Genomic DNA, 13,527 nt, shown 5'->3' with positions numbered 1-13,527 from the left:
TGTGGTCCCCACCTGCAGAACCACTCCTTTATTGGGGGTGTCTTGCTAATTGCCTATAATTTCCACCTGTTGTCTATTCCATTTGCACAACAGCATGTGAGATTTATTGTCAATCAGTGTTGCTTCCTAAGTGGACCCGTTTAATTTCACAGAAGTGTGATTGACTTGGAGTTACATTGTGTTGTTTAAGTGTTCCCTTTATTTTTTTGAGCAGTGTATATAGAATAAAACAATAATGAACCATACTTCAAGTTTTTGGATAAGTTGCAGGGGTTTGATGGAGCTCAGCCAACAGAGAGTAGCAGTAGTCTAGATGGGCGATGCCTGAATTAGGACAAGTATCTGAATTAGGACAAGTACCTGAATTAGGACAAGTGATGAATTAGGACAAGAGTCTGAATTAGGAAAGGGGCTGAATTACGAAAGGTTCCTGATTTAGGACAAGTAGCTGAATTAGGATAAGTGACTGAATTAGGACAAGTGACTGAATTAGGACCTGCGCTGGTTCCTGTGTGAGGTCATACTCTATGGATGTTTTGGGCATGAACCTGCGGGGGTCACTGCGTTGATGTTTTCAGAGAATGACACAGTGTTGTCCAGGGTCACGCCAAGGTTCTTTGCCCATCTGGCAGGCGGACACAGTGGAGTTGAGCACTTTAACTACCCTTGCCTTCTGCTGATTTCCTGTCCTTACTGCTACAAGGTCCCTATTTTACAGATATAAAGGACCTCTGAAGAGAGCAGACGCCCACCCATCATTTCTGTGCCTTGTGAATAAGCCTGAGTCCACTCACACTCACTGGGTGGTATTGGCAGACTGTACGGTCCTTATCCACACATTGGAGAGAGAAAAGACTGCTCTATAAAAGACGAGCGCTGAAGACTAGATCTGTTGTCATCAAGTGCCATCTATTGGTGGAGAGGAGAATGATTAGATCAGGACCTGGTTGGTTCAGTGTGGAAAGCTGCTGCAGTGCAACAGGGCTGTATAGTCCATTCTCTCAGTAGACCCATAGACACAGCATCTACAATGATACAGACAACATGACGTGTTGCTGGTTATAAGCATGTACTGTACGATCCTTAGGACATTTAAAGGGGTCATGTTCACACTCACACGTAGACACACATACACAGTCACACACACAACACTCTCGTCTCTTCTCTCTGCTGTCAATCATGTTGTACTTGTCTTGTATGTTCACATACATACACTCTCTCTCTCACTCACTCTCCCTCTCTCCCTCTCTCTCTCCCTCTCTCTCTCTCTCCCTCTCTCTCCCTCACTCTCTCTCTCTCTCTCTCTCTCTCTCTCTCTCTCCCTCTCTCTCTCCCTCTCTCTCCCTCTCTCACACACTCTCTCTCTCTCTCACTCACGCTCTCTCTCTCTCTCTCTCTCTCTCCCTTTCTCTCCCTTTCTCACACACTCTCTCTCTCTCTCACTCACGCTCTTTCTCTCTCTCTCTCTCTCTCTCTCTCTCTCTCTCTCTCTCTCTCCCTCTCTCTCTCCCTCTCTCTCCTCACTCACTCACTCACTCACTCACTCACTCACTCACTCACTCACTCACTCACTCACTCACTCACTCACTCACTCACTCACTCACTCACTCACTCACTCACTCACTCACTCACTCACTCACTCACTCCCTCTCCCTCTCCCTCTCCCTCTACCTCTCCCTCTCCCTCTCCCTCTACCTCTACCTCTACCTCTACCTCTCCCTCTCTCTATCTGTTCTCATCCAGGGGGTGAAGGGTGACTCTGGCGTCCCAGGAGGCAAAGGAGCTCAAGGAGATCCGGTATGTAATACACACACAGCACACACTCTTCCGACACATCCTTGTGGTGACATTTAAAGTGGCTGTCATTAACCATGAACTCTAACCTTTGACCTTTGGCCTTCTCCCTCAGGGTCAGCCAGGTGGAGATGGGGCCTCTGGGATGGAAGGACAAAAGGTGAGTCACATCACATGGTGTGTGTGTGTGTGTGCTTGCCTGCTGGCGTGTTTCTCTCTCTCTGTGTGTGTGTGTGTGTGTGTGTGTGTGTGTGTGTGTGTGTGTGTGTGTGTGTGTGCGTGTGTGTGTGTGTGTGTGTGTGTGCGTGTGTGTGTGTGTGTGTGTGTGTGTGTGTGTGTGTGTGTGTGTGTGTGTGTGTGTGTGTGTGTGTGTGTGTGTGTGTAAGCTCCAGTCTGATTCCCCCTGAACTATTTATCTTTCCTGCATTCATTTAAGTCTAAATCTGGCTGCAAATTAACTCTCTTATAACGATATTTTATCATTATTAATTGTCACACACACACACACCATGTGACTCACCTTCTGTTGTTTCATCCCAGAGGCGTCCTTGTTTAACCCACTACAGTACATCAGTGTACCAACCCCCCTAACCCAATCAACTGAAAGCGGTTGTCATTAAGTAGATGTAAATAGTCTTTCAATGAATGCTACTGTTGGTTATGACTGAACCAATGAGAGAGGAAGTAGGAGCAGATGTTACACCAGCATTTCACTATCCACTGTAAACCGGGGCTTCTGGATTCTTCCTAAAGAATAGATCAATATCATCCTGAGGTTTCTCTATGTTCTCTGTGTATTTTCTTATCAGGGGGAAGAAGGCCTAAGAGGACCACCAGGACCGGTGAGGAATACATTGTTGTGGCGTTAATATTTCCTGTGACTGTTTAGAACTGAGACATAAACTAATATTATCCAAGAGACTGTTTTAAAGTTCTGTACTGTAGTTTATGTTTGAGTTATTGGAGAGAGGAGTACTTGAGGGGTGTAAACAAGACAAGCCTGGACTCTACAATAGGTGTTGGTCCAGTACATTATTCCTGCTCCACATTCACAATGATTGGGCTAAATGTATTTCAGATCTGAGAGTACCTGCTCTGTCTCCTCTGATCTCTCAAAGACAATCCTGAATCTACACGTACATTAACTAACTGTGTAATTGTAATGGGCCATACCTTTACTGGTGCATGTCAACACGGTATATAAAAAGGCTAGCATGTGATCACAATGGACAGGTATACCTTTGGTAGACGATCCAGAAAGGTAATAATAGTGGGAACAACAGACTATTCCCAGACTCCTCTGAGATCTGTCCTTCTTCATAATTCAACTCCTGGTTTCTTATTTAGCTGCTGATCCAAGTGGCAACGAGCCAACGTCACATCACCGCACGCTGAACAAATATTCCCTCTACACTAATGAACTCATTCTCCAATTACTACTTTATTTCACTCTGTCTGCCTCCCAAATGGCTCCCCATTCCCTACATAGTGCACTACTTTTGTAACATGCATGCTCCGACTACTGATTTCTTTCACTGATTGTGTCCCAAATGGTTCCCTATGGACCCTGGTCCAAAGAGGTGCACTAAATAGGCAATAGGGTGCCATTTAATATGAATCCCTTATCTCAACTGGAGTCAGGTCCACTTGTTCTTAAACGTTTCATTTACAATTTAACAGCGGCAGGTAATGAGTCCCCCTTAATGGCTATAAAGACTTTTCTTTCCTTGCAATTATTTGTGTAAGAAGTTCTATTAGGACCACTTAATCGGACTCAATTAACTGGACTGGATTACATTTTGAAATTGATTTTTAAGATTGAAGCGATAAGGGAGCAAAATGATTTAAAATGGTAAATTATGTTGCTTTTTTAGGCCTACAGTCTTCTGAGGTTTGGTTGAAACACCCAAAGTCCAGTATGTTATCATGTGATGATGTCTCTGGCTGGGGCAGCCTTCTACTTATAATTATCAAATACATTCAGTCGATCAATTAATCATGTGGCTCCCAAACGGTTTCTGAATGCCAAATCAACTATGCCAATTGTCGAATGCCAAATTCCCCCCTAGCCACCACTCCTGATAGACACACTAGATCTGAGAGGATTGGATAAGTAGATATACTCTTTATTGTAATAGCTTAATTAATAGCTTCATTTCTGATTGGCTGATTGGGAAATGTCACCACATTGCTTCCATCCATCTATCCAATCCTCTCTGGTCTACATTAGTGGCTTTGGAGTACGTTCATTTAGAATTCAGACATTCAGAAAAGTAATTTATCAATTCATAAATGGGTCTGTTTGAATATTTAGCTCAAATCTCACTTAAATAGGGGGCTCCAGAGTGGTTCAGCGGTCTAAGGCACTGCATCTCAGTGGTCTGAGGAACTGCATCTCAGTGGTCTAAGGCACTGCATCTCAGCGGTCTGAGGAACTGCATCTCAGTGGTCTAAGGCACTGCATCTCAGCGGTCTGAGGAACTGCATCTCAGTGGTCTAAGGCACTGCATCTCAGTGCGCAAGGTGTCACTGAAGACCCTGGTTTGATTCCAGGCTGTATCACAACCGGCCGTGATTGGGAGTCCCATAGGGCGGCACACAATTAGCCCAGCATTTGCTCTTAACTGACTTGCCTAGTTAAATGAAGGTTACATAAAATAAATACAATTAAATGAGCGTTTATATGTCCACTTCCTAGTAACAGATAATGGGTGAATCCCAAATGGCACCAGGTCAATAGTAGTGCACTATATAGGGAATAGGGTGCCATTTGAGACGCAGTGAGAGCATTTCTGCCGTAAAGCGTTTAATTCCATGACTCTGCAGAAACCAGGGTTCAGACCATTACCCTCCTTCCTGTTCATTAGTGCAGAGGAGGAACCACCAGGCGGGGTTATAGGCATGCGTGACCCTCCATAACCCATAGACAGCCCACACGTGGCCCTTGACCAGACTCTGACTGAAGGCTACAGATATAAGAGACAAGATTAGAACAAATTGACAAGCTTTAGGAGGCAGACTGATATTTGGAACTTGAAGCACTAAAAGGCTGATTTCCACACTGAACTTGTTATAAAACATCCAGGAAAGATCAGGACATCGTTTTACTGCATGGCCCTCGATGACCCACAGATATCCCACACGTAGCCCTTGACCAGACAGACACAGAATAATAGGCTAGGCTATGAACAAGAGCAGAAGGCTAAAAGATTAGAACAAATTGACAAACTTTGAAATAGATATTTATGCCAGTCTGAGATGTTGAAATGAAAGCCAAAACAAAATGTATTACAACTAACCAGACAGACACAGAAGAACAGGAAGACAAGGAACAGGGTTGGAATAGATTGACATACTTGTTCAATAGAAATTATTATTATTTTTTGCTAGCTTTTGGAGGCAGTCTAACACCGTACCCAAGCCGCCATCGTGTGCCATCTTGCGCAAATTGATTTTGTCCCCCTCACACCAAACGCGATCACGACACGCAGGTTGAAATATCAAAACAAACTCTGAACCAATTATATTAATTTGGGGACAGGTCGAAAAGCATTAAACATTTATGGCAATTTAGCTAGCTAGCTTGCAGTTGCTAGCTAATTTGTCCTACTTAGTTAGCTTGCAGTTGCTAGCTAATTTGTCCTGGGATTTTAACGTTGAGTTGTTATTTTACCTGAAATGCACAAGGTCCTCTACTTCGACAATTAATCCACAGATAAAACGGTCAACCGAATCGTTTCTAGTCATCTCTCCTCCTTCCAGGCTTTTTCTTCTCTGGACTTTATATGGCGATTGGCATCTACTAGTATTACCATGACGACGACCTACCTCAGTTCGTCTTTCAATCACCCACGTGGGTATAACCAATGAGGAGATGGCACATGGGTATCTGCTTCTATAAACCAATGAGGAGATGGGAGAGGCAGGACTTGCAGCGCGTTCTGCGCCACAAATAGAAGCAACTTCTATTTTAGCATCTGGCAACGCAGACGCTCGTTGGTGCACGTGAGCAGTGTGGGTGCAATGATTGAATAACATATATGTGTAAATTTATACACCGCTCGCACGGACACGATCGGTGTGGTCAGCATGTCACATGTTGAACTTGAAGCCAACCCAAAACATATGTACACATAATTGCAGGTTTCTAGGCTACAATTGTGGTACAATATCATGGGAACGCTCAGGATGTAATTTTACAGCTTGAAAAGTTGACTTTCCATTACTGTGGGAATGCGTCCCAGATGGCAACCTATTCCCTATATAGTGCACTACTTTTGACCAGAGCCCAAGGGACACTATAAAGGGAATAGGAAGCCATTTGGGATACACTCTTGACCTTTAACGATCCATACCCTCGCTGGAGGACTGATCCACAGGTGGGCTTTGTATCCCCACAACAATTATTGGTCGATTCCGGAACTGACTCTCAAAATACATCCCAAATGGCAACCTATTCCCTACATAGTGCACTACTTTTGACCAGAGCCCTATGGTACTATTTACCCCACCTTAATAGAGAATAGGGTGCCATTTGGGACGTACAGGCAGAGGTGCTAGTTTAGTGGAAGAGGGTATAGTGACAGACAGGCACTCATCTTCAGTTTCACAGAAAACACCCCTTCCCTCCTTTTCTCTCTTAAAAGGCTTCTTTAGTTTGACTTTGACAACCCCAACTGCAGTTCTGATCAGAGCCGAGTGCCGAGTGCCGAGCCGAGTGCCGAGCCGAGTGCCGAGCCGAGCCAAGTGCCGAGCCGAGTGCCGAGCCGAGTGCATTCAATAAGGGAGGTTAGGTGGTACGTTTTACCTACAGAATAAGTGACAATGAAGAAGACAGCTCATTTTCTATCTTCTATCTTGTCTGTCCTTTCCATCTAGGTGATGACAGCTCATGGACTGGGACATCTGTCTGGCTCTGTAAGTATGAGCATCCTATGTAGTTACCTTTAACTTCTGTTCTATTCAGTCATAATGGCAGTAGTGCTCTGACTGGTAACTCAATACTTTGTGTTACCTTGATGAAAGTTATTTTATTTAAAATGTTCCGCATTTCATAATGACCTTATTTCTATTTTATTTTAGGAGGCTGAATTAGGAGAGAAGGGCCAGAAAGGAGAAATGGGTGATCCAGTAAGGATAGGATATGTACCAACCTGCTCACAGTGTTCATAGGATTTGTATATAATTAGCCCGTGTAAAAAAAACAATCTGCTCCCCCTGTCCATTTAATCTGTTTCATTATTCATCAGCTAAACTGATCCTAGATCAGCACTCCTACTCTGATACGCTTAAGTGTGGGTCCAGAGTATGGGTCCAGATCAGATGAAGACTAATATATTGATGTTCACAGCACAAAGAAACAGTTTGTCTCTGTGTCAAATCAAATCCAATTTTATTTGTCTCATGCGCCAAATACAACAGGCCTTACCGTGAAATGCTTACTATCAAGCCCTTAACCAACAATGCAGTTCAAGAAATAGAGTTAAGAAAACATTTACTAAATAAACTAAAGTGAAAAAAATATACAAAAAGTAACACAAGAAAATGGCATAACAATAACGAGGCTAAACACAGTGGGGGCAATGTAAATAGTCTGGGTGGCCATTGGATTAATTGTTCAGCAGTCTTATGGCTTGGGGGTAGAAACTGTTAAGGAGCCTTTTGGTCCTAGACTTGGTGCTCCGGTACCGCTTGCCGTGCGATAGCAGAGAGAATAGTCTCTGACTTGGGTGACTGGAGTTTTTGACAATTTTTTAGGCCTTCCTCTGACACCGGCTATTATACAGGTCCTGGGTGGCAGGAAGCTTGGTCCCAGTGATGTACTGGGCCGTACACACTACCCTCTGTAGCGCCTTATGGTCAGATGCCGAGCAGTTGCCATACCAGGCGGTGATGCAACCGGTCAGGATTCTCTTGATGGTGCAGTTGTAGAACATTTTGAGGATATGGGGACCCATGCTAAATCTTTTCAGTCTCCTGAGGGGGAAAAGGTTTTGTTGTGCCCTCTTCACGACTGTCTTGGTGTGTTTGGACCATGATAGTTTGCTGGTGATGTGGACACCAAGGAACTTGAAACTCTCGACCCGCTCCACTACAGCCCCATCGATGTTAATGGGGGCCTGTTCGGTCCTCCTTCTCCTATAGTCCACGATCAGCTCTTTTGTCTTGCTCATATTGAGGGAGAGGTTGTTGTCCTGGCACCACACTGCCAGGTCTCCTCCCTATAAGCTGTCTCATCGTTGTTGGTACAGTACAGGACGGGACTAAGCACGCACCCCTGAGGGGCCCAGCGTGGCAGATGTGTTTTTGCCTACCCTTACCACCTGGGGGCGGCCTGTCAGGAAGTCCAGGATCCAGTTGCTGAGAGAGGTGTTTAGTCCCAGGGTCCTTAGCTTAGTGATGAGCTTTGCGGGCACTATGGTTTTGTGTGCACTATGTAGGGAATAGGCTGCCATGTGGGATACATACAAAAACATATCTTAAAGAGCTGTTGGCAAATAATCGAATAATCAAATATGAAAAAAAGGATACAAAGTTCAAAGGAGTTCAATCTTTCTCGTGCCACACATCAAAATTAGTCTTCAACAATAGCTACATGGTTTAGAATGAATGACATAGACTTCAACAATAGTTACATGGTTTAGAATGAATGACATAGACTTCAACAATAGCTACATGGTTTAGAATGAATGACATAGACTTCAACAATAGTTACATGGTTTAGAATGAATGACATAGACTTCAACAATAGTTACATGGTTTAGAATGAATGACATAGACTTCAACAATAGTTACATGGTTTAGAATGAATGACATAGACTTCAACAATAGTTACATGGTTTAGAATGAATGACATAGACTTAAACAATAGCTACATGGTTTAGAATGAATGACATAGACTTCAACAATAGTTACATGGTTTAGAATGAATGACATAGACTTCAACAATAGTTACAAGGTTTAGAATGAATGACATAGACTTCAACAATAGTTACATGGTTTAGAATGAATGACATAGACTTCAACAATAGTTACATGGTTTAGAATGAATGACATAGACTTCAACAATAGTTACATGGTTTAGAATGAATGACATAGACTTCAACAATAGTTACATGGTTTAGAATGAATGACATAGACTTCAACAATAGTTACATGGTTTAGAATGAATGACATAGACTTCAACAATAGTTACATGGTTTAGAATGAATGACATAGACTTCAACAATAGTTACATGGTTTAGAATGAATGACATAGACTTCAACAATAGCTACATAGTTTAAAATGAATGACATAGACTTCAACAATAGCTACATGGTTTAGAATGAATGACATAGACTTCAACAATAGTTACATGGTTTAGAATGAATGACATAGACTTCAACAATAGTTACATGGTTTAGAATGAATGACATAGACTTCAACAATAGTTACATGGTTTAGAATGAATGACATAGACTTCAACAATAGTTACATGGTTTAGAATGAATGACATAGACTTCAACAATAGCTACATGGTTTAGAATGAATGACATAGACTTCAACAATAGTTACAAGGTTTAGAATGAATGACATAGACTTCAACAATAGTTACATGGTTTAGAATGAATGACATAGACTTCAACAATAGTTACATGGTTTAGAATGAATGACATAGACTTCAACAATAGCTACATGGTTTAGAATGAATGACATAGACTTCAACAATAGCTACATGGTTTAGAATGAATGACATAGACTTCAACAATAGTTACATGGTTTAGAATGAATGACATAGACTTCAACAATAGTTACATGGTTTAGAATGAATGACATAGACTTCAACAATAGTTACATGGTTTAGAATGAATGACATAGACTTCAACAATAGTTACATGGTTTAGAATGAATGACATAGACTTCAACAATAGTTACATGGTTTAGAATGAATGACATAGACTTCAACAATAGTTACATGGTTTAGAATGAATGACATAGACTTCAACAATAGTTACATGGTTTAGAATGAATGCCATTCAGAAACAGAGTAATAGCTTTTCCAAAGTGACTCACCTGACTGAGTTGGGCTAACTATTGGTTACTATTGTGCAGTGGTGGAAAAAGGACCTCATTTTCATTTTTGAGTAAAAGTAAAGATGCCTTAATAGAGTAAAAGTCCCCCAGTAAAATACTACTTGAGTAAAAATCGAGAAGTATTTGGTTTAAAACATACTTAAGTATCAAAAATAAAAGTACATGTATAAATAATTTCAAATTCCTTATGTTAAGCTAACCAGACAGCACAATTGTCATGTTTTTTTAATTTACAAATAGCCAGGGTCACACTCCAACATTAAACATAATTAACAAACCATTTGTGTTTAATTATTCTGCCAGATCAGAGGCAGTAGGGATGACCAGGGATGTTCTCTTGATAAGTGGTGAATTGGACCATTTTCCTGTCCTGCTAAGCATTCAAAATGTAACCTGTACTTTTGGGTGACATGAAAAATATATCAAGTAAAAAGTAAATAATTTTGTTTAGGAATATAGTGAAGTAAAATTTGTCAAAATATAAATAGTAAAGTACAGATGCCCCCAAAAAGTACTTAAGTAGTACTTTAAAGTATTTTTCTTAAGCACTTTACACCAGTGCTATTGTGTGTCTCTTGTGTAAAGACATTGGATTTACAGGATGATGATAATGGTTTGTATGATCCTTTTCTTCAGGGACAAAGAGGACTCCAAGGACCACATGGTTTCAAGGTAACCAGTTCATTATAAGTATTCAGATGAAGGACAAGCATTAAATACATTTTAAAGGCCTCATCTACACTGATCTGAGTACTGTATGACCTTTGACATTGGGTTTGGTTATCTACACTGATCTGAGTACTGTATAACCTTTGACATTGGGTTTGGTTATCTACACTGATCTGAGTACAGTGTAACCTTTGACATTGGGTTTGGTTATCTACACTGATCTGAGTACTGTGTAACCTTTGACATTGGGTTTGGTTATCTACACTGATCTAAGTACTGTATAACCTTTGACATTGGGTTTGTTAAGTACATAATGATATACAATAACATATATACACATGATATATGAGCAGCCTGGAATTGAATAGGATCCTAGTACACAAAGAAATGATGTTTGAGGAATATAAACTAATATGTTACACAGTGTGTTTCTAGACTAAATATAAACTGGGAGTTCTATAAAGTCTGGTTGAATTGCCCTGTTTGATATGATTCCTTCCTGAAGCCAGACGCTAAATAGATTTTCTCAGGGTCTCACTTATTAATACATGTCCTGGAGTAATTCTGGAGAAAAACAAATCTAACCTTAAATGGTCTCTCTCTCTCTCTCTCTCTCTCTCTGTCTCTCTCTCTCTCTCTCTCTCTCTCTCTCTCTCTCTCTCTCTCTTTTCTTCCCATTCCCTCCTCTCCCTCCTTTCATTACTGGTTTAAAGGGAAGCCTAGGACTACCGGGTCCAAAGGGAGAGCCCGGCCCAGAGGTAAACACCCCATTGATAATCAAACTATCACCAGAGAACCAAGAGTCTCTATCACCAGAGAACAAAGAGTCTCTATCACCAGAGAACAAAGAGTCTTTATCACCAGAGAACAAAGAGTCTTTATCACCAGAGAACAAAGAGTCTTTATCACCAGAGAACAAAGAGTCTTTATCACCAGAGAACAAAGAGTCTCTATCACCAGAGAACAAAGAGTCTTTATCACCAGAGAACAAAGAGTCTCTATCAGCAGAGAACCAAGAGTCTCTATCACCAGAGAACAAAGAGTCTTTATCACCAGAGAACAAAGAGTCTTTATCACCAGAGAACAAAGAGTCTATATCAGCAGAGAACAAAGAGTCTTTATCACCAGAGAACAAAGAGTCTCAATCAGCAGAGAACAAAGAGTCTCTATCACCAGAGAACCAAGAGTCTCTATCACCAGAGAACCAAGAGTCTCTATCAGCAGAGAACAAAGAGTCTTTATCACCAGAGAACAAAGAGTCTCTATCAGCAGAGAACAAAGAGTCTCTATCAGCAGAGAACAAAGAGTCTTTATCAGCAGAGAACAAAGAGTCTTTATCAGCAGAGAACAAAGAGTCTCTATCAGCAGAGAACAAAGAGTCTCTATCACCAGAGAACAAAGAGTCTCTATCACCAGAGAACAAAGAGTCTCTATCAGCAGAGAATAAAGGGTCTTTATCACCCAACAATACCCAACAACACAAGCTATATGATCATCTGCCATTGTACTTATTGGTACAGTAGTATGAAACTGTTTGGATTGACACAGGAAACTGAATTTATTACATTGTGTACCAAGTACTCAGATACCCTAGATCACCTTTAGTGCACCTGTAGATGGTTTAGGTTCTAGTTCAAGTTCCCTGAGCAGCTAGTGGTAATGCAACTCACCCCAGGAACTAGAACTAGGTCTATATGGCATGACAAGTGCTTAATTACCTCAGGTCAGATGTTTGAGCAATTTATATTGGTCTACAGAGAGAAATTACTATCTTAAACTCTATGGACTCTTGGAAGACTAGCCCTTGGAGCTTAAAATCCGAATAAAATTCTTATCAAACGGTATGACTAATCAAACTTTTTAGGCTGGGCCACCTGTTGACTGTAAGTGAAAGTGGGTCGTTCAGTGTAACTACTATAGAACACTTCAATAGCTCCTGTTTTCCTCTACTGCCCTCTGATACCTGAAGGGGATGGTCAAGCTCCCAAACCAGACAGATTGCTGCAATTCTCACAGCAGGTCAAACACCAAAAGATTGCTACAATCTTCTTTCTTCCCCCACAGTTTGTCCCCTACAGTCTGGTATTTGGGAAATGGTTCATTGGTCTTTTCAATTCTTGATATTTACCCATTTGATTGTTGACAGATATAACTTATAAATGCCTTTTGAGCTTGACACAACTGTTGAATCCCAGACTATAACTTTAAAATAAAATGAAACTGCCGGATGTCCTGAAGGGTATTCTGCAAAGTAGGATCAAAGAGTTAGCCAGTAAATATCCCCAAATAACCGTATTTTTTAAGAAAGAGAAACTTGAAATGGGCTTGGTCTAATTGACTGAACAACCAAAAACACATATACTTTTAGCTTTCTTAATGAACCAGAAAATCAACAGTTATTTCTGGTTATTTATCAAAGTTAGCTGGCTAACTAATTGATCCTACTTTGTAGTATATCCCTCTGGTGTCTAGTAGCTAGCTACAGTCTATACAGTGCCAACATCTCCGAGATGTCTTAGCTTAGCATCCAACTTTCAACCCCTTGGTGACCAGAAAGGCCTCCAGAACAGCATGTCTTTACTGGGGTGTACAGTTGGCAGCTCAGTAATACATCTCTCTGAATCAGAGAGTGATTGCTGGGGCTGTCTGCAGGTAGCCAGACAGGCAGGTCACCATGGGCCAGGCTGTGATTGCTAGAAGGGATATTAAACTCTAACACTTCTCTGACTGTTTTCCAGGGTAAAGAAGGTCCTCCTGGACTCATCGGACTCCCAGGGATTCCAGGAGACACGGTAAGTAAAAGACATGTTACTTAAAATACATGTATAAAGTACCGTCTGCCCCAGGGGTGTGGTCAATTCTATTTCAGTTATGGAAGATATACTCAGTTTTTTGTTCCTGAGTTGAAATGGAATTGACCCCACCCCTCCAGAAAGAACAATCTCATCTTCCTCCTTCTCTCATGTCTTTATCTCCCTTGTTCCACTGTT

General features: G+C 41.3%; 1 protein-coding gene across 4 annotated transcripts in view; it reads left to right on the top strand.

Annotated features, from left to right (window-relative positions):
• Window positions 1-13,527, top strand: part of LOC106560244 (uncharacterized) — a 240,705-nt gene that overhangs the window by 133,660 nt on the left and 93,518 nt on the right. For 3 of the 4 annotated variants that reach the window (XM_082964904.1, XM_082964903.1, XM_082964906.1), the window contains exons 19-26: window positions 1,744-1,797; window positions 1,910-1,954; window positions 2,604-2,636; window positions 6,673-6,711; window positions 6,877-6,924; window positions 10,505-10,540; window positions 11,251-11,295; window positions 13,276-13,329. In XM_082964904.1, the coding sequence (XP_082821030.1) occupies window positions 1,744-1,797; window positions 1,910-1,954; window positions 2,604-2,636; window positions 6,673-6,711; window positions 6,877-6,924; window positions 10,505-10,540; window positions 11,251-11,295; window positions 13,276-13,329 (354 nt within the window). The remainder of the gene's footprint in view (window positions 1-1,743; window positions 1,798-1,909; window positions 1,955-2,603; window positions 2,637-6,672; window positions 6,712-6,876; window positions 6,925-10,504; window positions 10,541-11,250; window positions 11,296-13,275; window positions 13,330-13,527) is intronic. The other variant, XM_082964905.1, reaches the window with a different exon arrangement.

Source organism: Salmo salar, chromosome 18, assembly GCF_965601325.2.
Source record: "Salmo salar chromosome 18, fSalSal1, whole genome shotgun sequence".
In the NCBI taxonomy this organism is placed as follows: domain Eukaryota; kingdom Metazoa; phylum Chordata; class Actinopteri; order Salmoniformes; family Salmonidae; genus Salmo; species Salmo salar.
This window is presented reverse-complemented; position numbering and strand designations above follow the sequence as displayed.